The 26,160-nt window shown below is 39.4% G+C and overlaps 1 protein-coding gene across 3 annotated transcripts in view; it reads left to right on the top strand.

Annotated features, from left to right (window-relative positions):
• Positions 1-3,002: 3,002 nt before the first annotated feature.
• cntn6 (contactin 6) overlaps positions 3,003-26,160 on the top strand; it is a 61,924-nt gene continuing 38,766 nt past the window's right edge. For 2 of the 3 annotated variants that reach the window (XM_085353004.1, XM_085353003.1), the window contains exons 1-10: positions 3,003-3,063; positions 5,988-6,111; positions 6,347-6,522; positions 9,816-9,911; positions 12,546-12,749; positions 12,894-12,996; positions 13,139-13,323; positions 15,526-15,668; positions 15,760-15,889; positions 16,213-16,366. In XM_085353004.1, coding sequence (XP_085209130.1) covers positions 3,003-3,063; positions 5,988-6,111; positions 6,347-6,522; positions 9,816-9,911; positions 12,546-12,749; positions 12,894-12,996; positions 13,139-13,323; positions 15,526-15,668; positions 15,760-15,889; positions 16,213-16,366 — 1,376 coding nt within the window. Of the gene's footprint in view, positions 3,081-5,987; positions 6,112-6,346; positions 6,523-9,815; positions 9,912-12,545; positions 12,750-12,893; positions 12,997-13,138; positions 13,324-15,525; positions 15,669-15,759; positions 15,890-16,212; positions 16,367-26,160 lie in introns of all 3 variants that reach the window. The other variant, XM_085353002.1, reaches the window with a different exon arrangement.

Here is a 26,160-nt window from a genome sequence, read left to right as displayed (position 1 = left end):
AGCAGTTGAAGCTCAGTGGTTGAACTTTCTTATTTGACAGTGGTTTATAAATACAGCTGTAGCAGAAGAACCTTGATTCGAGTGGTTATGGCATTTCCCTTCTATAGGAAAAGATCTGTTTGAAACTAGGAGGGTATAGTGTTTATACTTTACTCAACTCAAGGCGGGAATACATCTCATCTGAGGTAGATTGCATCGTAACAGGAAACTTCAAGTTGCCTGAACTTTAGTCCAAATGTGTTAAAATATGCTCATTTGATATTTGGGGGGGGGGGGGGGGGGGGTTCTTAGGATTTTTTTTCTTCTTTTAGTTATTTTTTTTAGAGCATTTAAACATTCCCTTTGCTGCTGAAAAAAACCCCCACTTTTAGTAACTGGTTAAAAATCCTTTGGCAGAGAGTGATAGCTCTAACGTGGAGGAGTCTTGGCAAACCAAGTATTTCACATTGGTTCAAAGAATTGTCTTTATGTTTACCATTAGAGAAAATTACATATACTCTAAAAGATAAACAAGAAATTTTCCAGAAAATTTGGGGGCGCTACATCCAGTATATTGGGAATAAAGATCTATCTGGTTTGCTGTGTGAGACAGGGACAGCCTAGCTATTCCCTGTACAGGACCACAATCATATGCTGCAATCTGAAAATTATTCTTTAAAATCTGTCAGAGGTCTCATGGACTCAAGTGCTTTCATTGAATGTACCTTATGTTTCGTTTATTGTGTAAATTTGTTTGTGTATGTACTTTATATATGTATATATGTAAAACTTTAATAAACATAATGTTGAAAAAAAATCCTTTGGCAGCAATGTCAAACAAGCATTTAAAGCAGCTGCAGAGCAAGACTGCATGTTCAAGAGGAGTTTGGGGCCATTCTTTACTGCAGAGTACAAAATGAGCAAATACTTATACCTGGAAAAAAGAACTCGGCAGGTTTTCTGACTCTTTTTAATTGAGTTTTGTTTTTTACATACAAGTTAAGCTTTTATAAGTTAAACAGTGTGTTAACCGTTAGTCAGTACAATGTAAAACTTTCTTGAAGGCAAAATGTGTGGTAAACATGTACTTAATAAATCTTGGGGGGTCAACACATCCGTATCTCTTATCATATGGCAGGCGGTCTAATAATGTTTGGGGTCAGAGTTCGATTTGGTACATTTTTAGGTACATGTTGTGTAAATGCTGTGTCAGCTTTGTGGATTCTGCTTTGCTTTCCATGAACGGAGAGTCAAATATAGTTAGCAAGTTGAACAGGCAGCCTCCTGACAGTGATCCAAAATATCACGTTTGTTGTTTTAGTCTGACCTGCTGATTTGAATCATTATCAACACAGCCATGTGTAACACACAGCTCATGCAGACAAATACTTTAAGAAGCTCGGTAACCGAGTGTCACAATTTGCATCAGTGGTTGAACTTCATTTCCAAGTCATAACTCAGTCAGATTTAAACACGTACTGTGGTCACACACAGGCTAAGACTCAACATGACCAACTCTTTCCAAGCACATAGTTTGCACAGATGTTCACTCTGAATATTTGATCTATAAATCTGCCAATCTATAAATTTGTTCTATAAATCAGAGAAGAATTCATTCCCCTGTTTTCAGTATTTAAAAGAATATTATGTGTTTGTTTCAAATGTAAGAAAAGTAGCCTATATGCATGACAGCATTGTCCTTACTGTTTTAGTCACATGACCCCAAAGCACTACTTTTTGACTGAAGCACTGAAGCTTTCACGTCTTTTGTCCAAATATAATATAGAATAAAATGAAATAAAAGAAAAAGACTGCGACTTTTAAAACCGTAGAAGCTTCACACATGTACAAAACTCTTTTCAAATATATATAAAGTGTGTAAAACTAAACTAAAGGCAATAATGCAACAAAATAGCATAAACTCATGTACCCTTATAGCAGTTATACTATATCTTTCCTTTTTCTTTCAACACAGGCGCTAATAGCATGTCACAAAGATGTCACGCTCTGTTTACACAGCTTTAAATCATTAGTCTACCCTGTCCACACATTTACATTGCAAGGAAAAACAAGCTGTAAACACAAAACTGGCATATTATTAACATTTAGTTGTTATGTTTAACTTGTAAGCAAACACATGCCTAATTACATATGAAGCAACATTAGCATTCATTACAAGTTCGCTTCATTTGACAAATTCAAGACCACCGTCTCCTGAGGTAAATATTTGGCTAATCAACTCTAAAATGCTTGTGCCCCCGCTATAGCTGCTACCTGAAAACTCCTTCCTCTTGTGTTTGCAAGAAGCCACTAATGAATAAGGTACGTGTGACAAAATAGGTTGTGGGAGCTAAATAGTAATAAACTAAAATGCTCCTTGGAGCTGCAAAAATCAGCTGATATTTCTGTGTGACTCTTACATATTTGAGCCACTGATCATTTTAAAAACAGGGCAGGTGTTATGTCTAGATACAATATGTTGAACAATAGAGCTACTCAAAAGCAGCATTATGTGTTATTACCTCTTTATTACACATAATCCGACTCGACAGAGTCCCAAACAATTAAAATTTTGCTTATTAATTCTAAGTTAATGTCAAAAGTTTGAAGCTTTTCTCCAATAATATATCTGTTTCCATTCATCAGTGTGATAAACTTACCACACATATTGTACAGTTTGGGGTTTTTTTCTGCTTGACTTTCTCTTGGAGATAGTGTAGCAGTGTGTACACCAAATATCAGCTCCCCCATCGACTGCTAGCTGGCCTTTCGGCATGGGATTTTGGCTCTGCTTATTTGGTTGAATGAATTATTAATGGCTCACCGGTTTTCCACAAGTTCCATCTTTTTATTATTTTTTTCTCTTCCCTAGCAGGCTCGATGTGGACTGCATCTCCTCATCTTCACAGCAACACATTTACCTCCCATCTCTTTCAGAGCCAAACGGAGGAGCGTTTGCCCAGGAAATATTCTGCACTCTCTGGCAACTGAATGGGAAGAAGGAGAATCTTTGACCTTGGAAAATGAAGATGTTGTTGCCATGGGAACTGTTAATCCTTCTGTCACTCAAAGAGTGCCTTGCTGGTGAGATGCCAATTGAAGTCGCGTTTTTATAACACACACCTAATATGAATACAGTGGATCTTGAGCAAGGAAGGACTTCCTTTTTCTTAATGCGTGTTTATGTTACTATTGCACATCAAACCGAAAGATAGAGACCTCAAAAATCACTCTATTAGTTTTGCTTGTGGGTAAAATCTACCAATTTGATCCAATTTGTTCATTAAAATCAGTGTTTAGTAGGAAATGGTAAAACTTTTGTGCATCAATTTATTGAAATTTTGATAATAGCGCTAAGCCACAATCAGAGTTCATATTTTCCTTTCAGAGCACCTCAGACTCATGATGTGAATCATTGTTAAGACCAACATTTGAAAAGAGACTCGCATCCGGTGTGGGACTCACTGTCTCTTGTCTTTTTATGCCTCGCTGTTTTATTATGCAATTTTCTTGCTTTATGTCCAGCTGCTGCCACTTCCATGAATTGTGGCAGAGCACTGTAAAAATCCATACTAACTCTTTCCTCAACACTCAATTATTCTGTGCCTCTTCCCCAGCAGCACAGGTTCGCAGTGTGCTGAGATGCTCTTTGAGTAAAGCAGATGAGCGTTAGACTTTATTTTCCTAATACCTGCATGAGTTACAGCTAAGGCATTAAAATCTCGCTAAGAGCTCTGAACATGGCAACCTGCGCAGCGTAGAGATTTAGTGTTGACAGTCACATTTGAAGAATATACTGTATGCTCAACTCAAGCCAACCGTTTACAAGGCATCAAGGAATACATTTAAATTTATACAGCATATGGAGTGGGGTCTATTGTATTGTTATTTATGCTTGCATTCCCATTGATTTAGAGCCTCGACTCAAGTCAGCATTTTCACCGAGGCGCATAATGTAGTCTGCAGTCACAGAGCAGAGAATAGAGGGTTATGCACATGTCATTGCACGCTATACTCTACATACATGCAAGTGAATGTGCGCTCACTACGGAGCGCACATTCACTTGCATTCCCAGGAAATCTAATTAAGGTTAATTTGTATGTGTGTGTTCATCTGTGCTGGTGGTCAGTCCAGTTGGCGTGTTCTCAGGGCAGGTCTGTTCGCGAGCACAAACTCAAACCAACCCAATCGTTTCCCAGGTGAAATAGCCCCGCTGTTAAAGGTTCATTAATTTGTTTAATTTAAAGGACACCGCAAACAGGGTAAAAAAATGAAGCACCTCCCTCAGAGGTTGGGGAAACAAGGCCCTTACCAGAGGCAAAGACTCCCACTCTCATTAGGATGATGGTGATGATGGTGTGGGAGGGAGCGCGTTTTGTCCTAGTCAAGGTTAAAGACTGTATTATAAAAGAAAAGCACCTCATCCTTTCAAGTGCACCAGAAGACAAATGGACAATTTTTTCCCCCCCCGGAGCAGCGCTGCTGTGCAGCTTGGGCATATGACACACGTGGTCGGTGGAGAGGGAGGGCGAGTGCCACAGTGTGGCCGTGCATCTGCTAAAGAAACGATAGATTTCACGGGACTAATTAGTGCAATATCAGTTAATTACTCCTGTGTATTGATAGTTTGGCTGGAGGAAACCAAAACAACAAGCTTCACGGAGCAGACATGCATGCTCAAACAACATGTATACAGCTTTGCATGCGCTCGTCTAATTAGATTATAAGCAGAATGGGGCACTACTTTGATTACTGCGGCTCTCGTGTAAACATCTTAACCAAGTCATCCTGCTTGCATTAAAGCAAAGATGAAATAAAACATAATTCAATTAGCCAGCTGGGTTACTTGTCCATCTTTCTAATTATTCTCGACATGTAATTCAGCTTAAACTGGATTCTGTGTTTTGCTTTTCTGTACTTTCATGTATTTGTTGTCTTTTGGCATTTTAATAAAAAATGTTTTCCCATCAATCTGCACTCAACGGCCCCCAAAGACGGAGCAAAAACATGTTAGAAATGTTTGCAATAATCACAAGCTCAACACTCTTTTATATTTGGACTATTGATTCAATAGTAGAAGCTGCTTTGCCAGAAGTCATAGTTTCAGCTGTGCTTGGGAAATGTTTGCCATCTTTTACAGTGTGTGTGATATCATTAGGAGGAAGCCAGCTAGCCAGTGATTTCCAGGTGGTGTACCAGTTTCTGCCACTTAAACTGAAAAAGATGCTTAAAATTGTTGTTTGACTCTGATTTTTATGATATGCTACTTTGTCAGCTTGAGACCAGAAATGACTAAAATACATTTTGTCGGCTAAATTTTCGGCACTAAACTATTCATCCAATTTTCATGAAATCAGAACAAATTGGAATGTTTCAAGGATCAAATTTCAAATCAAAAGGAAAGGAAATCTGTACAGCTGCGAGGTAAAGTAACATGTTTTTTAAAGCATATGAAAATACGCCTCGATAAATTTTATTTCCTTTCACAGTACACTGTTGAAAGCATTGTGACACATAGAAGTAGCACCAGTGAAATACATATCATATATACCTGTATACACTGAAAACATGTTGACCAATGATATGATTACTAATGATGATGCATTTTGTTTCTTCTTGTTCTTCTTCTTCTTATTATTAGTAGTAGTAGTAATGGTAGTAGTAACATTTCAGCCATGTGTTACTCAAATGTATTTATGTGCTGCACAGATTTGCGATCATAACTGTGTATGTGGATGTGTAAGAATGAGGACGGGAGAGGAGGAAGAAAAACTCAGTCAGTTAGCCAAAATGCTTGAGGGTTATCTTTGGTTAATTGCTCTTTCATCATAATGTATTATCTGCCTCGTGACATGTGCACGAGAGCGTTTATTAAATGCAGGATCTGCTCAAGGAGCCATGTTGGCAGCTAATTATAATAGGTGTTAAGTTCACACACAGTTTTCTGAGCAATGAGTGCTTTTTTTTCCCCCATTGTACTTTTCTTGTTTTTTTTCTCTCTCTGCAGAGAATACACGCCATGGTCCCGTCTTCACCCAGGAACCTAGCGACAGTATTTTCCCAATGAGCACTGATGATAAGCAGGTGTTTATTAACTGCAAAGCAAAAGGGAACCCACCTCCGCGTTATAGGTGAGTGGTTTGACAGCTTTTTGTTTATCTACAAAGTGAGACTACAGCGTGTGGGATCAAATTTACAGAACCCATTTATATTTTAATGCAGTCGTTCACTACAAGTATTTGTGTTTAGTCGTTGGTCTCCTTGTGCGATGCTTTCTGGAAAAGCAGGAAAGCTACATGTTCTTGGCCAGCATCACTTTTCATTGATGGTGCAAATGCTTCAGTCTTCATCAGTCTGTCTGTGCAGGTGGAAGGTAGATGGAAGAGACATAAACACGGACTCAGATCTAAACTACAGCCTTGTAGAGGGGAACCTGCTGATCAGTAACCCTCATGTCATCAATCACGGGGGAGTGTATCAGTGCATTGCCACCAACACATTCGGGACTGTCGTCAGCAGGGAGGCAAAAGTCCAGTTTGCATGTGAGTTGATTCTTCTTTTTTTTAAATATGCATATACTGTAACAGCAGTGAAAAAAAATCCCACTCTCCCACCCCACTTTGACTCGGTGTGATATTATGTGTGACTCAACGGAATGCAAAACAGTTAGAGTGGGGCTGCGACCGATGATTAATTCCATTTATCTCTATTATAATTTCCCTGGTTAATCATTTGATTTATTTGGTCTTTAAAATGTCAGGAGATGGTGAAAAATCCCAGAACACAATATTTTATTCGTCAGGCCAGGTGTCCAAACCCCAGAAGTATTCTGTATTCTGTTCTGGGCAAGAACATGATACTGGACAGAGATAATGGTTGTTTTTGGCTGTTTTTCCTTATTTGAATGGTAAGATATTCAGAAATATTGAAATCTGATCCCAGTTTTTATACTCGTGTTACTCTTAATGCTTTGCTAGTAAATTTGTTAGATGATAGTTGTGATGTCCCTCTAAGTGTTCCATATAAAACATATTTACATCCAGTACAATATTATCAATATAGCATATTGTAAGCTTTGTGGTCATTAAACAGCTATTTCAGACCCACAGAAGCTTCTCTGATGAGAAGTTCATCATGTTTAATCTGCCAACTTCTAAGTATGGCCATAAGCCAACTGTTGTGGTGCACTGCTAACAAGGTGTGTAGCCTCTGCAGGTCCAGCGTGGACGACCAATGAAACGGAGTCAGATTAAAAAAGAATTAGCTGTGAAGTTAACAAATTCAAGTTTTCTGATGTAACTGTTCTGGCCTTTGTTTGCAAAGTTGTTTTTTAATAATTAATCACTGATAAAAACTGTGTGTAAAGAACCAGAGCAGGGCGATATGACCAAAAATATTTATCACGATATACATTTGAAAATTTGCGATAACGATATAATTGACGATATAATTGACACTAGACAAAATACTTTACAACTCCTGAACTTTATTAGTGCAAAAAAAACAAAACAAAACATCAATGTATTTTCACTTAAACAAGCAGCTGTTTTTTATGTGCATTAAAGTTATATAAAAATTTAACAGTGCAAATGCAAATTCCTCGCTGACAGTTTAACCAAAAGGCATTTCCAGTGGAAATTGGCCGACGTATCCTCAGCATAACCATGTATAATATCCACAAAACTTAAAAAGAGGTTATACACAAACAGTACGGTAATATTATGTTGAAGCACCGTACGTATCACTCCGCGAGGCTCCTGCCTAATATAGCCGTAATGCTCCGATAATCCATCAAGCGGTGGGTTCGTAGCTTAGCAAAGTTGTACTGAAACATTTGACAGATTTTCAAGTGCCGTCTAAATAAAATCGTTTCGAGGTCAGTAAAAACAACCAGAATTCATACATAAGGCACATGGGATTATAAGGGGCACTGTTGATTTTCAGAAAAATCAAAGGATTGATTTTAAGTGTGCCGTATTTTCCAAACAACACGGTAATAACAACGGCCCGCTAGCATGCGCTACCAAAAATAGTGCTTTGTTGTGTATCTGACGGACGAAAGCTAAACCACCACTGAAGTTGCAGCATTTTTACAAACCAATTCTGGTTCATCCGTTTCATTCAACGATCCGCTTTCGCTCTTCTCATTCTGCGTCGCCGCCATGTGCGTATGTAAACAAAGGCACTGCGCATGCGCATTTTACCCATATTCTATCGCGATATTTCATTTTCCTATCGTTGCCCAACATTACACCAGTATTACCGTGAACGGTATGATATAGCCCAGCCCTATAAAGGACCCACGGCAGACCTGACGACACATACATGCTTTTCAGCATTAACTTTTATTTACACACTCGATTGCTGTTCACAGACACACAAGGCTGCAGTTTCCTAGCTCAGCCGAACACTCCAACAACAACACTCAAAACAGGAACCAGTACAGATTTTAAGACGGGACATGATTGCTGATGCCGTGCTGGGAAGGTGCACGCACCTGCACGGCAGCTGCAGTTATGTCCAGACCACGCCCCGCCACATTGTGGGGTGTGAACTTCTCTTTGTTGTAGAGGTAAGACATGCCCAAAGAAGTTTAACAAAAGTACTGGATGAAGGCGGCTCATACTCACTAATTAAAACTGTGTTTGGTGACCACGCCACGAGCAGATTTATGGCAACTCTTACCTCTTATATTAGAAACAAATAGTGATGTAGTTGCTACAGGACTGCATAGCTGCTCGAAAACCTTGCTGTTAAAGCCTGTTGGTAATTAACTGAGTTGATTCAACTGCAAAGAGATGCAGACGAGTTGCGCTCATCAGCGCAGACTGACTCTGTTTCACTGCAGTCGGACCGTGATTGTTAGAAGCCAGGCTGCCTTACACCATGCAACCTGTGTCCCCTTGTGATTGAAAGTGATTGTCCAGAGGTTGAGGGTGTTGTAAGCTCAACTTCTGGTTGACCAGTTGGTCGCTGCAGCTACATGCAGAAAAATCACCAGGCAAGCACTGATTTTTGCCATCGTTTTTTTCTGTAGTGTGACTGAGCATAAAAGAAGCAAGCAAAAAATAAACAACTTGGTGGCCTTACTATATTTCCACTGGATAGGGTAAAGTATTGCCAGAAAAAGAGCTGTTTACTTGTTTAGCTACTGAGATTGCCAGTCTTGTTTTTGTCTAACACGTCCTGTTTTGGTCAAACAGTGCATTTCTTGTTTGCCTTCTTTAGTGGTTTTTAAAACCTAATTAATGCACAGCATCAATTTTTTCTGTTGTTTTTTAAACCTGGAAAAAAAATCACTTGTCAAAAGTAAATGCAACAAAAAAACAAAAAGTAGTGTTACACGGATGACAGCAGTTACAGTAAGTGTGTTACCGCTGCACACTAGTCTGCAGCTCTGATGCAATGCATGAAGGAATGAAGCCTGCACGTCTTGATTTGGAGGGACTTTTAATCAGTTGATTTCTGGTTTGACAACCGCTTATATTTGCTTGCTCCCCTCCCGGGATTTGATGGTATTTCTCTGACGCTGGAATTGATATGTCTCCCCACTGCTTATTGTCTCACGCAGCACAGCAGCATTTAATTAAAGGTGAAAGTAATCTCTAACGCGCGATTGGAGAGGAGCATTTTGGTGTACCCTCTGCCTGGTCTCTAGCGCATGCCGTGATATGAACAGGGGGCTGTTGGGTTTGACTTGTGAGCGATATGAACAAACTGGGAAATGTTGTGCAGGATTAAAACGCCCTTCCCTCAGATGTCGCCCGCACGTAAAATTAAAGTTATTACAGCTGTCAGACCCTGAAAAGTTATTGATGTGTTTTGCGCTCAACAGTTCTGCAGAACTTCAGCAGCAAGACGAGGAACACGGTGTCGGTGAGAGAGGGTCAGGCCGTGGTTCTGCTCTGCGGACCCCCGCCCCATTACGGAGGTACAGCGCACCTTCCTGACTCTTTGTCTGCTGTGCTTTCACACTCCTGCTTGCCTCAGCAATCTTTATTGTTCCCTTACTCTGCTGCTTATTATCTCGCTGTAACACTGCAGCGTCTTCTTTGTTTTTATGTCTTCCCGCTTTCTCTTTCTGCAGCTCTTCCCTCAGAACCGTGACAAACTGTTTTCCACTCACTTCTCCTTATCTGTCAGACAGGGAACTTTTTATGATCAGCCGCAGCTCTACCTGCCCAGACCCATGCCTTCATCTATAGTTCATAGCCTCATACTTCTTAACCTTGAGCTCACTTTTCTTGCCCATATGATCTGTGACCATGCTGTCATCTATAAAGTCTCCAGTGCTCCACTTCCCCGACTGTCATTTTTTTTCCTTTTTTTCCTGGATGTGGGCAGGTTATCTGTTGGGTAATAAAGGCTGCCGGTGGCTGGTGCGGCCGCGGGAGCGTTTATCCCGCGGCACAGCAGTGAGTCGGCTCATGTGTCTGTGTGCTACTGATTAGCAGACCCTCAAAGTGGTCCACACTCCTGCAGCCATTCGATGCCCACCAGCACAATTTCACGCCAGCATACCAGCCTTTCTCCGCTCTCTGTTTCCAACTGAATCCTGCTGCCACGTGGGAATCCACACTTTAGCAATTTGCCCTCCAGCATTCCCTCCCTTCCCGTTTAAAAAAAACAACAACAAAAAAAACCTCAATTTCTTTATTTTTCCTCTTAAATGAAGCATAGTGAAACATTTGATGGGATTTGTACGATGTGATAACGCCACAGTAGCTGGAGGTGTTTTTAAAATGGAACAAAAAAGTGTTTTTTCCCCTCCACCTTTAGATAATGTTAAATACTTCTTTAATACTTGTTGATGCACCACTTGAGGAATACACTGATGCACCTTATTAAAAAAGGAGACATTTGAAGCTTTTCAGAGCAATCAATAGGTAAGTGGCCTAAAAGGAGCTGCTCTGTGAGTTAAACTCTGTCAGAGGACATGAGATTATGTGCCTGCAAGTCCTCTGTTGCTGTGAGACTGCAGCTCTTCAACAGACCCACTCTCTGATAGTCCCTAATCATGAAAGGTCTGTCAGTTACTGCCCTGACTTCCCTTGTAATGATTTTAATTCACAGCTTTCCCTGAAGGAAAGCAAATGGGACTTTTTTTTTCCTTTCTTTTTTTTTCCCCATCTGCCCAGTCAAAAGGGCTGCCTGCAGAATGTCATGTGTCTGATACGGGCGGGCTGCACTAATAGCAAAGTTCATTCAGCATTCCCTGCAGACGCTTCTCACTCTTCTTAGCTCTCTTTCGCTTTTCTTTGCGCTTTGCACTCATACATTGGCCTGTTTATCAGTCCTTTCTTTGTTTGTTTTTTATTTGTTTCAGAAGTGTAAAATAATTTTTAATAAAGTTAGAGACTAATAACCATAAGTGTTGTTGCCATATTCCACATGCTCAACAGATAAGGCAGGAACAATGACGCCATCCAAAATAACCCAAAACTCTGAGTTCAAATCAAAAAATGAAAAAATGAATAAAATATGATCCTCCAGTGTTTTTATAACACATAACATAGAACTCTAACCAACTCTGTACATTTTTGATAGCTAGAGGCTTGACCAATATCGCCAAAAAAAAAAGTCCCAGTGCTGGGTTCAACTTTTATCAAACCTTCATTCTTCTGCTGGAGTCCCCTGTGATGACAGCCTCGCTGAGCAACTCAATGATCCGAGTCAAAACAGAGAGGCTATTCTTTTGCTGTATGTGTCAGCGCAACCTTAGCCCATCTCTCAGTGCTTCCCATGTTACCTAACCTTTCCGCAGCACCCAGTCCCATGTCGCTTCAAGCCTAGTGAAGGCACAAAGCTTTAGAAAATAACACACAAATGTAAACTTTCAGTTAAAAAGCAGAAAAATAGTCAGGTGGGCGCTGGAGTCAGCTGCAGATTTGTTGTTTGGGGGAGCGACTCAAAATAAACGCCCAAATTTATGATAATAAAGGAAGAAAAATGGCTCAATTATTTATTAAATTTAATTAAAAATGTCCAAAAAGGTCCTATTTTTTTCTCAAAAAGAACATTCTTGATGACTTATTGTTGTTGGAGTTGAATTCACCATGTATACTATAAAAATGCTCAACCATAAGTTTGTGCGTCAACATCCGAGCAGAAGGTCAGCTGATCTTAACTTGGCTTAACTAAAAACACTTTGAACTCTTTTGTGCTTTGAAGTCATCTTGTATTGTTCAACAGATAAATAAAATATATTTCTCATTTCCTGATAAACTACATAGAGTGAACGTGTCGGTCCACACCTTTTAATAATTAATTATTATTGTCCTTAAAAGTGGTCAATCCCACGATGACTCAATAAGTGCAGAACTCCAAATCTCCTCTGGCATTAATATCAGCACCAAAGCTTTGTAGCGTGGGTGTCCATGGCCGAGCAGCTCCCATACTGTAAGTGTAATGTGTGGGTGGGCCTGTACTTTTGTCCTTAAATTATCTTTGTATGTGTTAGGCATTAATGGTCTTGCTGTTCTGGGAATTTTGTAAATGTGACTGGAAAGTTTATTTCTTTTGTGCCTCACTATCTGCATTTCATGTCCTGTTCCCATTATTCCAGAGATCAAATATTCATGGGTTTTCAATGGACAGCGCAGCTTCCTGCAGCAGGATGCTCGTCGTTTCATTTCTCAGAAGACGGGAAATTTGTACATAGCCAAAGTTGAAGCATCGGATGCGGGGAACTACACATGCGCAGTGAGAAACATGATGACCAACTCAACAGTGTTCAGCTCTCCAACCCCAGTGGTGGTACGGAGGGACGGTGAGCATCACCATCACCAGTCTGCCTTGTGGTTATCAGTCTATGAGATAAATCACTTGAGTGAACTAGTTGTCACCTGCGCCACAGCTCTTGCCCTTCTTTTGTGTTTTAAATGATATGATTTTCCATTTATTCCTTGTGCAGTGGTGATGGGCGAATACGAGCCAAAGATCGAGGTTCAGTTTCCTGACACCCTTCATGTCTCCAAAGGATCGTCAGTGAAACTGGAATGCTTTGCCTTAGGAAAGTAAGTGGCACAACACAGTCCACTGGAGTATTTGCAGAGCAGCGTCCTCAATTACTATCAAACACGGCAGCAGCAATCTTTCCGGTCATGGTGGAGCAGGAGAATGTGGCCTGCGTGACCTCTTTGTGTTTGACCTCCGCAGCCCTGTGCCTTCCATCTCATGGAGAAGAGCTGATGGAAATCCACTCCCTGGCAAGATTAAAATCAACCACTCCAGCGGGGTTCTGGAAATTCCATATTTTCGCCCAGAGGATGCCGGCGTGTACGAGTGTGTAGCCGAAAACAGCAGAGGACGAAATGTTGCCAGAGGGCAACTTATATTCCACAGTAAGTAAGAAAGAACATTTTGCTTCGTGCTTATCGGAGTCTACTAATAACCCTTTTTTTCTTTTTCAGTAATATTTAGACCTTTAGTCAGAGCTATAATTATTGGAAAACAGCCCTTTATTCAAGCATTATTTTTTCTAATATTTGTTCTAATGGAAGGATAATAAGCATGATAATTTGAAGTCATGTGTCCTTATTGTTGGAGTGTAAATGCAGTGCAATAAATATTTTCAAATTAGAAAATATGATTTCCAGTATCTCAGGACAAATTTACCATCTCTGAATCAGAGAGAGGAGTCAGTGTCTCGCCTGCTCCTGTCTGCCATGTGTGCAGATAAGAAAGTAGGAAAGATGGATATCAGTGTCTGAACTAGATTCAGGATCCTTTGTTTTATGCAGACCTTGTGTACATGCAGCGTGGATTCTGAGGTGTCTGGTTATGACATCAGTAGTGCTAAAGATTAAGCCGTGAATGGCTGTTGACACAAAGCAGCAGTAACGCCGGGCAGGTTTGTTTATGCAACACATTTCACATGAATGCAATTCAAGGTGCTTCACAGTGAATTCAAAAGGAGATGGAGATGGCATTGAAACAGTGTCACATTAAAACATAAAAAGAACAAATTCAATGGAGTTTTTTTTTTTTAATTTAAAAGAAATCTGAGGGTCAAAAGTAGAACTAACTAGAGCTTAAAGTTAAGTGTAAAGAAGGAAGTTTTTAACCAGTACTTAAAAGTAGTAGTGAGCAAGAGCTTCTTAAAGTTAGTAACTAAATACTGCACATCTGACGCTGAAAGTATGACTTGAAGCTCAGACAAGCCCTGCATGAACAGCTGGTTCACGCCTATGATGCCAAATACTGGTATTACCTGTCTCAGAGATACACAAGGTTATGGCAACAGCACAAAGAAGTTTCCATCCCATTACAAATGTAAATGAATTATATTTAAACATGCTGCTAAAGAGCCATTTTTAATGTGCTGGGTTAATGTAGTAAATACAGATATCGTAAACTAAACCACAATCTTTTCTGAAAACCAATGTGCAATTTAGTGCCTAACCCTTACTAAGTAGTGTTAGTACTAAATCCCAACCAGACTGAGAGACACAAATCAAATTAAACTAAGCAGTGATCAGTTCATAATTATCAAATCTTCAAGTATATTATAAAAACACACGCTTGCTGTAGGTATACCTATTCTGGTATCGGTTAGAATAGTATTGTTTTATATTTATATAAATCAATCAATAAAATCATTATTTTGGACTTATGGGCAACAAGTGTTAATGCAAATAGCCAAACAGATGAGCGTGAAATCAAAGAAAGATCATATTCACATGCTAAATAATGTTGACCATTTCCCAGTCGACCTACAAAGGAACCAAATTCTTATTAATTTCCTATCCCTATGTAGCTCATCTTATATATCTAATTGGATTATACAATCTAATGTATACAATCATTCGCACAGTTATTACGAATCTCTTTGGGTGCTTTTTGAAGTTCATCTCTTTCTGGGTTTTTCAGATTGGTTACATTAATGATTCCACTGATTGGCCATGTTGTACGTAACTTGAAACTCTTTACTGTGGGTTCGCAAAGAGAATCAGTGCCATACACTATATAATATAAGAAAGATTAGGTCCTATATGACAGAGAGAGCTGCTCTCTTCGTACAGAGGTGTCATCTTTCACCGATTATGCTGTAATGGCAGAGCTGTCAGTAGGCACAGTAAAACCTCTGCAAATGGTCCAAACCTGTGGCAGCATGTCAAGTCTACAATCACCCAAAGACAGCTTAGGTAATACTACCTTTTCTTTTACTTGCCACTCCTTATCTGTTGCCAGCAGTAACATGTCAAGTCACTAATGAAGTCAAGTCACTAATTCCTGCCTAGGAGAGACCAGAAAAGACCAGAAGTGTGAACTCTGGTCTAGTATGCCTTCTCCTTCACTACAATCACGTGAATGACTTAGAATGAGTAATCAAACGGGATTTTGTCTTCCCAAAAACGTTGTTTGGCAGTAGTTCTTCATTTAAAATAATCTCTTTCTCTCTTACTCTTAATTCCTGAGTTTCACTGGGAAATTACCATATTTGTCACATCGGGATTGATTTTTGTAGAGCGACACTTTTACGAATATATGCAATTAATTTTTGAATTCATAGGATATATTCATAACCATTTGTCTTTCTGCAGGTGCTGAACATCTACAGTGGGTCCAGACACTGAAAGATGCCCATATGGCCATCGATGCTAACCTGCAGTGGGAATGTAAAGCCATTGGCAAACCTATGCCTACGTACAGATGGTTGAAGAATGGTCAGTCACTAAAAGCAGAGGTAAGATGTGTGAGTGAGTACGAGTACTGCATGTTTCAAAATCATTAATAAGGATAATTGACATTTTCTTTCAATTTTTTTTATTGTTCAGGAGAGGATCCATTTGGAAGCAGGCAGACTGACCATACCCAAGATTAGTCTGTCAGACTCTGGGATGTATCAGTGTGTGGCAGAGAATGAGCATGGATCTGTGTATGCCAGTGCTGAGCTCAAGGTTGTAGGTAAGCAGTCGTGTTTGCCCTGTTTCATTTACAATGGACTGAACAAGAGGCAAGGCAAAGATATGCTGTCTGTACATCTTGCTGTCACTGGAATTAAAATGCTCCCTATTTGAAAGTGAATAAATAAGTAGAAACCAGCTAAACTAGCACCTCACTGAGCCTTGCACATTCATTTCCATAATTATTTCCTACAATGAGCCAGCTCTGGTGGTGACATATAATTTCCGTAATTGCTGGTGATGCTCTTGACATTTTGGCTGATGCACAGCTGTTGCACCTTGACAAAGCGAGACAAACTGCATCAACACGGGTCTCTTCCTCAGCCTCGCCGCCTGACTTCACCCGGCGCCCCGTGAAGAAGTCCACGGTGATCCAGAGGGGGGGTGAGGTGGTGTTAGAGTGTCGCCCCCACGCTTCTCCCAGGGCCACAATCTCCTGGTGGAGAGAGGGGGGGATGCACCTGAAGGACAGTGAGAGGTAGGGTATTATAAGCACCGCTGCACAACCCACTGAAGGCATTAATTTCCAGTACCGATTGTTATTTATGCCTTGGCTCAAGGGGACTTTGGAATCAGTGTTGCATAAAACTTCCTCGTTGGTCAAAGAATGTGTTTTTTTTTAGATAGACACCTTATTCCCTCGGATATGGATGTTGGTTTTCTGCTGACACTGCTGCCGTTTGCTGCCTGTACCAAGGAGGCCATGACACCGAGCCTTATCAGTTTTGCAATGCACAGGAAGGAGAGCACTGTATGATTTAGCTGTTTGAAACTTCAAAGCGTCCGGTGTCGCCGCAGTTTTACAGATCTTCAAAGCCGGGGAAAAAAAGTAGAACAGAGATCCTGTTGGGACTTTTCCCATGTGAAAGCCAAAGAGAAAAACAATCTGACTCCATCTTTCAGTGAAACGCCACCTCAGGCGACATGACAGGCCACGCCGTGTCATGATTGAAGGTCTGAGGCGACACCTGTGAGCTAAAAGAACCCGTTTTCTGTTGCACCCAGCCTCAGCAGAAGCTAATCCACACAGGATGAACCAAGCAAGAGTTCAAGCACAGGATGAGGTCTGCTTTCATTAAACGCTGGGTGTCAAAGAAAGGGACATGAAAGGTCATGTAGTGATGGCTAGATAACTGGTAGACAGGCTACAATAAGGGCAGACAAATTATTTCCCAGGAAACTTCACAGCAGTTTAACAGTTGTCAACAATCACTGAAAATCACTTTCCTTACACACTTTTGAGCTGCGCCTAAGTGCAGCTCCCACTGTTGACAATATGATGTTATCTTAATCACATAATATTGGAGTATTTTGGATCCTTCTGTTTTTTTGATGGGAATAAAAAGCAGCATTGGCACATTGGTTTATCCGTCTTTGAGCCATTGTTCAGCATACCCATACATCATCCGACTTGAAATTGAAAGCATGTCTTTTCTGTAAAACACCGTCCAAAAGGCTTGTCAGTCTCACACTGTATAATTACTTAATGGCTTCAATTTTGTGTTAGTGCCTTGCCTCCTAAAGCCACCACAGCTTCAGTGGCTTACAACACCTTAACATCAATTGAGGCTTTGAAATAACAAAAGGTTTGGCAGTAAGTTGAATTTTTAATTGTATTCTAAACGTGGAGCTCTGAGGTCATAAATTTGGTAATAATGCATTAAAATTGGCCATCAAAGGAACAGAAGCTTTCCTGTATTGATGTCACAATGAGGCTGCATTACCAACTGTTAGTCAGCCTTTTTATTAAAGGGAAAATGTTTATAGTGCTGTTACCTTTATAAAAAAGAAATATGATATTTGAAAATTGAAGTAAGTTGCCAGTTTAACCAAATAGAATAATGTATGGAGAAATAGTATGATTTAACATTTATCCTTTATAAATATGAATAAATTAATATATAATAGGGCTGCCACGATTAGTCGACTAGTCACGATTACGTCGACTATCAAAATCGTCGACGACTGATTTAACAGTCATGCGTCGTTTGAAGCTTTGTAAGATCCCAAAAGATGCAGGGATAAGTAGCAGGATTTAAGAGTGTAATAACGGACTGAAACAGAAGATGGCAGCACTGCACGTACAAGGATGCCAGCTGCCGTTAAACCCCGAAGAAGAAGAAGCAGTGTCCCAGAATTCATAGCGCGGCCTAGCGCAGTTGTCAATAATGGCGGCAGCTAGTTAGTTTTAATGTTACTCTTATTATTCTTTCTGGGTCACAAAATAAACGTTTAACATATAATGTAGCTGTGTAAACCTCAAATATCTGCTCAGTTTATCAAGACACCACATATTTGCAAAAGCGCTCCGACGTTTTCGGAGACGTCTGTTACCCACTAGCTCGATAGCTAGCCGGGGGCAAGGCTCACTAGAGCCGGTGAGAACACCGGACTCCCAGCAAATCATTTTCAAACCTTTCGCTACTCAGGTTAAACATGATATATAAGTCACTTAGATAACTTAAAAATGTTATTGTTTGGCTTTTTTTAGTATTTTATTTGTTCCTGGGTAAATCGGTTTGGCTGAGATTAAAGTTATAGTTTTACACAGTTGAATAAACATCAAGCAGACAACTGATTATCAGAAGTGTGAGATGCTCAAGAATATACTCCGGTGTCCCGTTATATTATAGATAGCAAGGAGTTTATTAAACTTCACTTAAACAACCTGCAGATTTCATTAAAATTTAATAAACTATCATCTTGCCTTTATTTTTAGTTAGCACATACCTGAAACACTTAAAGCTGTAAGCTAATGATAGTTATATAAGAGCAGATGCATGTTGGTGCAATAAGCTGTACGTTTTATGTCCAATGGATGCATGATCTGATTAGTCAACTAATCGCAAAAATAATCGGTGACTGGTCGACTATCAATATAATCGTTTGTGGCAGCCCTAATATATAATAAATCTCAGTAGCCAGCTTCTAGTATCATGGTCCTATGTGTTGTGGTAATTTTTGCAATTCTTTGTAAATTTATTTGAGTTTGGGTTCCTGTTTAGCTTTTACTGTTATTCTCGCATTTGAACTTTTTGATTATTGTTGGTTCGAGTTTTGAACCCTGATTTGATCTCATTGTCATTCTAGCAGTCTGACTACTTTTCATGCTTGTTTAGTTTGTTTAGATTGTCTTACAGGTCGATATACATTGGATTTTGTTCTGTATTTTTTTACTATCACAGGTGTTATTAAAGGAGACCTGTTATCCTTTTCCTTACTTTCTGTCATCTTTATACTTTTACAGTGAAAGATGCTCATATTAAAACAGGCCTAAAATATTAAATAATGAGGTTATCGTATGTGTAATTCCAACAGACCAATGAGTGCTCTGCCCCCAAGCTGTGCTCGTTACTCTCTGTGATGTCAATCATATATATTAGAAATATTTCTGAGAAGGTCATGTAGGGCACACAGCTCCGTCTGTGAGCACAGAGCACCCACCTGTAGTTCAAACCTTTTGCTTGTGAAAAACAGCCAATCAGAAGACATTTGGTTTATATGCGGGTGGAATGGAGCTAAAACAGTTTTCTTCATAACAGCTGATACCATGAGGGGCTTCACCACGATCCCTTATAATATATATTATGGATGGTTTTACAAAGTGTGGCACCATCTCTGAAAGACCAGCTATGATTAAAAGGGATGCAGCATAATTTGCCTTCAGTTGCTGAAAAGGTTTTACAGCAGTAGCGCTCATAGTGTAATAAGACTTTTTATTCACCCTGTAGTTTACAGTTTTGGTCATGTAAAAATAAAGATGTTGAGTTTTAATCAGCATGGTGATAGGTACAAGGGCACTTGTTGTATTTCAAAAGTGTGAGACGTGTCTGTGATTCATGCAGCTCGAGATTGTTCTTTTTCCCAGAGGGGGGGGGGGGGAAACATGGTCCCTGGCTTAAAACTAGAGCCTACATTTTCCCTCTCCCCTTTTAAATCAAGGACTTTTAGAATTTTCAGAGAATTCTGACTGCTCTGCCTGCTTTTTCACTAGAAATGACATATGTGCTACAAGTGAAAGCTTCACAGGTGGAGGGCTTTCTCGAAAGGTCATTTCCTTTTTTATTATTGTCCTTGTTATTGCTAACGTCACTCATGCACACGGCATCACAAAAAGCGGTCTCTTCATCTGTGGAAATTTTAATTGGTGGGTTGTAAGCTAACCCCAAAGACCCCACCTACAGGCACAAGACTGTAGGATTCCCATTTATACATGCTTCAAAATATTCTTCCTTAGTTAGTGGGCTCATGCTTTTTAATACTAAATAACCTTACATCAACAACTTAACAACTCACCACCGCAAATTTAATACTTCTCGGGATCAACTTTAAGATGGCTTTAACCATTAAAAAACAATTTGAAATGCTCTTTGTTGAGGCCTTTCACAGTCTTAACCCAATGCACATGTTTATTGTTGAACTGATTTTTGTGGCAGTAGGAGTCTCACTTGGTTTCTCTCAGTTTAATAACTGTGAAATTTGGTAATCGATTGAATTGATTGAGGAAAATGTAGCATAAATTTCTTACATTTGGCTTCATTGGAAAACTGAAAATTGTAAATTTATTGCCTTTAATAGGTTCAGTAGCAGTATTCATGGCACACTGTACGTCAGCTTTCTTTACAGAATGAAACTGCCTACGATGAACCTTACAGGTTTGAAAGGAATTCATTTAGATAAGTTCTCTCCATGAAAACAGTATTTTATACTTAAACTAGCTGCCAGTAGATTTGAAGAAAAAAAAAGTATGGACACAGTTCACTCATTTTAATGTTTACATTTTAATTAGAAAATAAAATAAGAAATTAAAAACATGCAAGTTATACATTCCTATGGTTATAAATAGAAAATGAAAATGCAATTAACTTACTTGACTGGAAACCTTCCTCAGGGTCCTCAATGTGATTATTTGTACTTTCGAAGTTCAAAATGTAGATCCCAAAAAAGACACATACTGGTGCATTTTCTTCTAGCGCATTTCGTCAGTCTGATCTAACTTTTCACGCAGTGTTCAGTGAAATATAAAAAAAGATATTAAATCTACTCTTTTATTTTTCTCATTTCACTATTTCCTTCTTAATACAACAGGAAAAGCATTCAATACGTTGTGTATGTATCTGTCTTGTGTTGCCTTTGGAAAGTCCTGGGTTCAAATTCTCCTAGGATCTTTGTCCACTCCTATGATACTACTACTGCCAACACTACTACAAATAATAATAATATAGAAAAGAAATGAATGGGTGCCCTTGGAACCAGCTTTGCACCTTTTTTTAATGGTCCATTTTTGTACTGTTTAAGGTACAAACGTTGTCACCTCAGGTTATAGACTGGTCTCTGTAAGGTACAAACCACAAGCCAATACTTACAAGTAACTCCTGTCAAGGGCATAACAGCAGTTCTTCAGTGACAAGCTGTTGCAGCCCTGAAGGCACAAAAACAGTGTATCTTAGAAGAGCTGTCCATTCTCCTTGGATTATTAGTATTCCAAGAAACCAGCAATGGATTGTTAATACATTTCCTTTATATTATACCACATCAAAAACAAAGTGCGAGATATTTGAAAGTCAAAGTACACTGGTTTGAGTATCCAATTGTCTGTTTCTATCAAGAAGAACATTCTAGATGCTAAAAAGTAAATCTGACCGAAGTGCTGTTTATTTCACAGAGCGACTATATTTTTAGATTTCATTTTCATGTCGATTATCACATGCTTCCTCTTTCTTTCCCCCCTGCTCCCGCTCCAATCATTATGTACAACCACATTTCCATAGGCTTTCCTTAGCTCTGCAGACCTGCCTCAACATGCGACCAGTGGGATTGATTATTTATCATATTTTCCATCGGCCAGTCTTGAGGAAAGGGAGAAAAATTACCCAGGCAGCACATTTGAACAAGAATAGAAATTCACAGCTTGGAACGCAGTTTGTCTACAAAGTAGATAGTTCTTTACGTTTCTATTTGTTTTTGCAGCTCATTGCTCCTCGGGTCATGTTCTCAGTGTGCCTCCATCACTCAGTGTTTGATATTTTTGTCAATAAATCAGCGCAAAGCACCCTGTGTCAGACATGCTCCCTGGGTCGTAGCTTGGCCCGAGCAAATACATATTTATTCTTGGAAGCCAATATGAAATTGTTTGATTTTTTTGAGCTGGCTGCTCACAGCATTTCTGTTTGATTTACTGAATCCAAAGGTCACAACAGGAGAGCATTATCTGCCTCATTTATGCGTGTGTTTCTGTGATTTCCGACTTCTCTGTTATCAACCGAGGTGGCAAAATAAAATTCCAGGGCGTAACGTAAAGTAGTATAAGCAAAGTTGTATATTAATGTCAGTCTGAACAACCTGAAAATATTTATTTTTTCATCCACTCATTTTATCGTTAAAGGTTGATTTTCTTATTAAAATGTTTCTGAGCCTTTCCCCCACGAGTGAGCAGAGAAGATCGAGCAGATAAAAATGTTTATATACTCAGCTGAATCATCTTCAGTTATTACGCACTCTTGAAGCAATTAGCGCAATGAGCTTATTTGGCCTCGATTTCCCCTTTCAGGCAAAATACAGGTTATCCTACCTTGTCAGCTCTTGGGAAGAAATACCTGCAGACTCTAAAATTCATCATGCCGATATAATCTTTTTTTTTGGTCAGGCCACTTGTAACACTAGCCCATGAATCACTCAAACATAAAAAAGACATCCTACTCATAGACTGACCGGTGTTGTGTCTGCACATGACAGATAACTTAGCCATGAGATAGTTTTAAATAACAGTATATTTAGGCACTTAGTCACTGGCAGGCTGTTGCAAACACATCATTTGCTCCTTGAGTCTGACAGGCATAATACTGTGTTTCTCACCAAAAAGGTGATTCCCAAAGAGCTATTGGCCAGAATGTTGGTTACAAGTAACGGCGTTACTAACAGCGTTACTTATTTCAGTAACGAGTAATCTAACTAATTACTATTCCTATCGTTGCAACGCCGTTACCGTTACTAACAAGAAAATGCGGTGCTGTCACGTTACTTTTTTTCAACTAACAGACGGTTGAAGCTGTGTTCAGATTACGGTATCTTATATCAGTCGCAGGGAAGTAGCTGTAAGTAGGGATGAGTACCGGTAATGGCACTGGTTCTGACATAAACGGTAGTAACCAGAACGAAAAGTAGCGCACATTTCGGTGCTTTGGTTCATACACTTTGGATTCTAGCCAATCATTTTACCTTTCCAAGGATAGTAGGCGGGCCCAGGTACGTACGTTCTTTTAGAGCAGAGCTACAGATGAAAAATGCCCAAGGCGAAGCGCTCCATGCGCACAGCAGAAAAGGGTCATTACCATGTAAATGTGTGGTTAATTCTTCAAAAATGTATTTTTTTTTTAAAAAATTTTTTTAGGCATCTTAATAAAATTAATTTATTTCTGCTCTTAAATACCTAAAAAGTTCAACTGGCATGGTGTCCAATTGTGTGCCAAAATTGGACATTTTTGTACAACGTCTGGATATTCATGTATTGACAGTGCTGTAATTTTTCACTGTTTCACTTTACAAACATAAATCTTTGCACAGTTGATGTTTATATGTTGGTTACTAAATTTCTGTAATGAAATGTGAACTGAGGCATATGCTAAAAAAAAAAATAGGCGAGGATAAAATCTACTTACTTTTTCTGTGTTTCTGTGTTCTCAGTAACTTTGACACAGTAATATCTGCTTCAATATTTACACCTCTGATGAAATTTCACAAGTGTTAGCTTTATTTTGATACCAAGATTGTAAGCACAGAGTTTGTAATTGCAGAGAAATAATCAATAAAATTTGGGCATTGCATTTTCGAGCAGGAAACTAAGAAACCCCTTTGGGGCTTAAGAGGTTAAGTTGATACTGTGCAAAAGAGGTAACACCTCAAATCTGATGAAACACCTGGCGACGCATAGTGTTTTTTTAAAAGCCGAGAAATGCACCGTATTTGATAGCTCGCTGCAAGACCTCACACCGAGCACATCTACTGCCGGCGTGGTAAATCTCCATTAGTGAGTTAGCACGGATCGCCCCGTGCGGGGGGCTGGACGGTTCTTATCATTTTGCAGAAAAAAGGAGACTGCTAAAAATAAAAACATAAGAGGTTTTTGGACAAAGTTTGTGCTCTCCATTCTTTAAGCACCGGTTCGAGCACTGTTTCAAAAGTACGTAGTTTGGCACCGGTATCGGACAAAACCTAAACGATACCCATCCCTAGCTGTAAGTAATCTGGGCGCTAGAGCTTTAAGCAGCTGCGCTCGCTCCGGCGGACGGCAATCACGATCACTTTTTGGCACAACACCTGGAGCTAAGGGGGCAAAACAATGGCATGAGTGCTGCTGTTTGATTGAGGAAGAATAAAGTAGTCACGGTAAGCCAATCACATGACCACTTCACGATGACAAAGCAACAAGGTGATATATACCAGTTTTTAAATTGTGTTGATAGGCCACGTAAAACCATGATGTAGATGATAAACAATATATATGCGGCATTTTTTCCTCAATAGTTTTGTCTCGTCTAACATCTAAGGACAGTGCAGCGAGCACTCTCTGCTTATGAGCAAAAAATTTAAAAAATACAAAACAAAAAAAACGCTCTTTCCTGTTGGTGGAAAAATGCACCATGTCGACCAATCAAAAATGATATGGCAACATGACATTTGGTTGTTTAGGAAGAGGGGCAAGTTTTAGAAGTGACGGCGAGAGAGAGAGAGCGAGAGAGACAGCAGAAAAAGAGAGAGAGAGCGAGTATGTACATATTGAATGCAGAACACCTGATTGTTATATAAATAGTTTGAAATGGTTATAAAAATAGAGGGTAAAAGGTAAATAGCCGCAAATAACTTTGTTGTTTGCAAAATTTGTGCATATGATTTTAAAATTGACCATTTATATTTGCATTTAAAGTTATGAAATATGATTCAATAAACATGTTTGTGATTGTCAAAAATTATAACGTTTTCTACTCGGATTTTATGTTTTTGTCTGATTTTAGATCAATTGTGTTAATACAGTATGTCAAAATGAAAACATAACTGTAAATTCAGACACGTGTGGTTGTGCTGAAAAGGATGATACCAAACAAGGCAAAGTAAATAGTTTTTAAAGGTGAAATGTGGAGAAAACATCAAAAGTGGTTAAAAATGGCCAATTATACCCTGGAGCCCAGAGGGTTAAACGTTTTTTTAAAGTAATGAAATAGTTGCTTTTCAAGTAATTAATTACTTTTAGAATCTTGTAACTCAGTTACTAACTCAGTTACTTTTTTGAAGAAGTAACTAGTAACTGTAATTAATTACTTTTTCAAAGTAACTTGTAAAGATTTGTGGAAACTGGACAAGAGAAAGAACAAGATGTGGCAAGTGAATAGTATCTATAGTATCCTGACACAGGATCTGAGAGATGCATTTGGCTCTTCACCTATATATGTTTGCTGAAGCCTCATGAGAAACGTTCTCAGTGGCTGTCAAGAAGCCATTTTTAAGCAACAGAAATGGGGAAAAAAGGCTGAGGTTCATCAAAATTAGCAGTAACAGGTCTTGTGGAGGGAGGAATCCAAATTTGAAATTGTTGTATGTGTATGTATGTATACTTTATTGATCCACATGGGGAAAGTCCTCTCTGCATTTAACCCATTCACTCAGTGAAGCAGTGGGCAGCCACCAATCCAGCACCCGGGGAGCAGTGTGTAGGGACGGTACCTTGCTCAGGGGTACCTCAGGGTAGCCGTTCAGTGGATTCAAACCCCGACCTTCTGATCATGGGGGCACCACTCTACCTTCTGCCCTATCCCTGCCCTGTTGGTTCAAACAGAGGAAGCCAGAAGAGAGACAGAGAACAGTGAGTGCCTACAGCCATGTGTACAACATGGTGGAGGCTCTGTCATGGATTGGAGCCATATTTCAGCCAGCGGTGTTGGACACCTTGTCTTGAATAGTCCTTGAATATTTCTTGATCTTGAAAACTTTAATTGGCAATGATCCCAAACACACTGCCAATGCAGTAAAAACACAAAAAGTCCAGAGCCCTGTCCTGGACATTACTGAAGCAGTGTGGGACAGAAAATGGGACAAAAAGAGGTCTAAAAAACTTTGAATGTTCTTCAAGAAACCCAGAGAGCTATTCCAGAAGACTATTTAAGGAATAGTCTTGCCTAAGAGAGTTCAGCTTGTGTGAAATAATAAAAGGTCTCATACCAAATATTGACTTTGAGCCTTATGAGAATTGAACAAACTCTTTTTGCCTTATATATTGTA

Source organism: Diplotaxodon limnothrissa, linkage group LG5 (genome assembly GCF_057381915.1).
Source record: "Diplotaxodon limnothrissa isolate DT_005_m linkage group LG5, D_limnothrissa_male_GT1.1, whole genome shotgun sequence".
In the NCBI taxonomy this organism is placed as follows: Eukaryota; Metazoa; Chordata; class Actinopteri; order Cichliformes; family Cichlidae; genus Diplotaxodon; species Diplotaxodon limnothrissa.
Note: the sequence above shows the minus strand (reverse complement) of the source record. Positions and strands in the feature narration are given on the sequence as shown.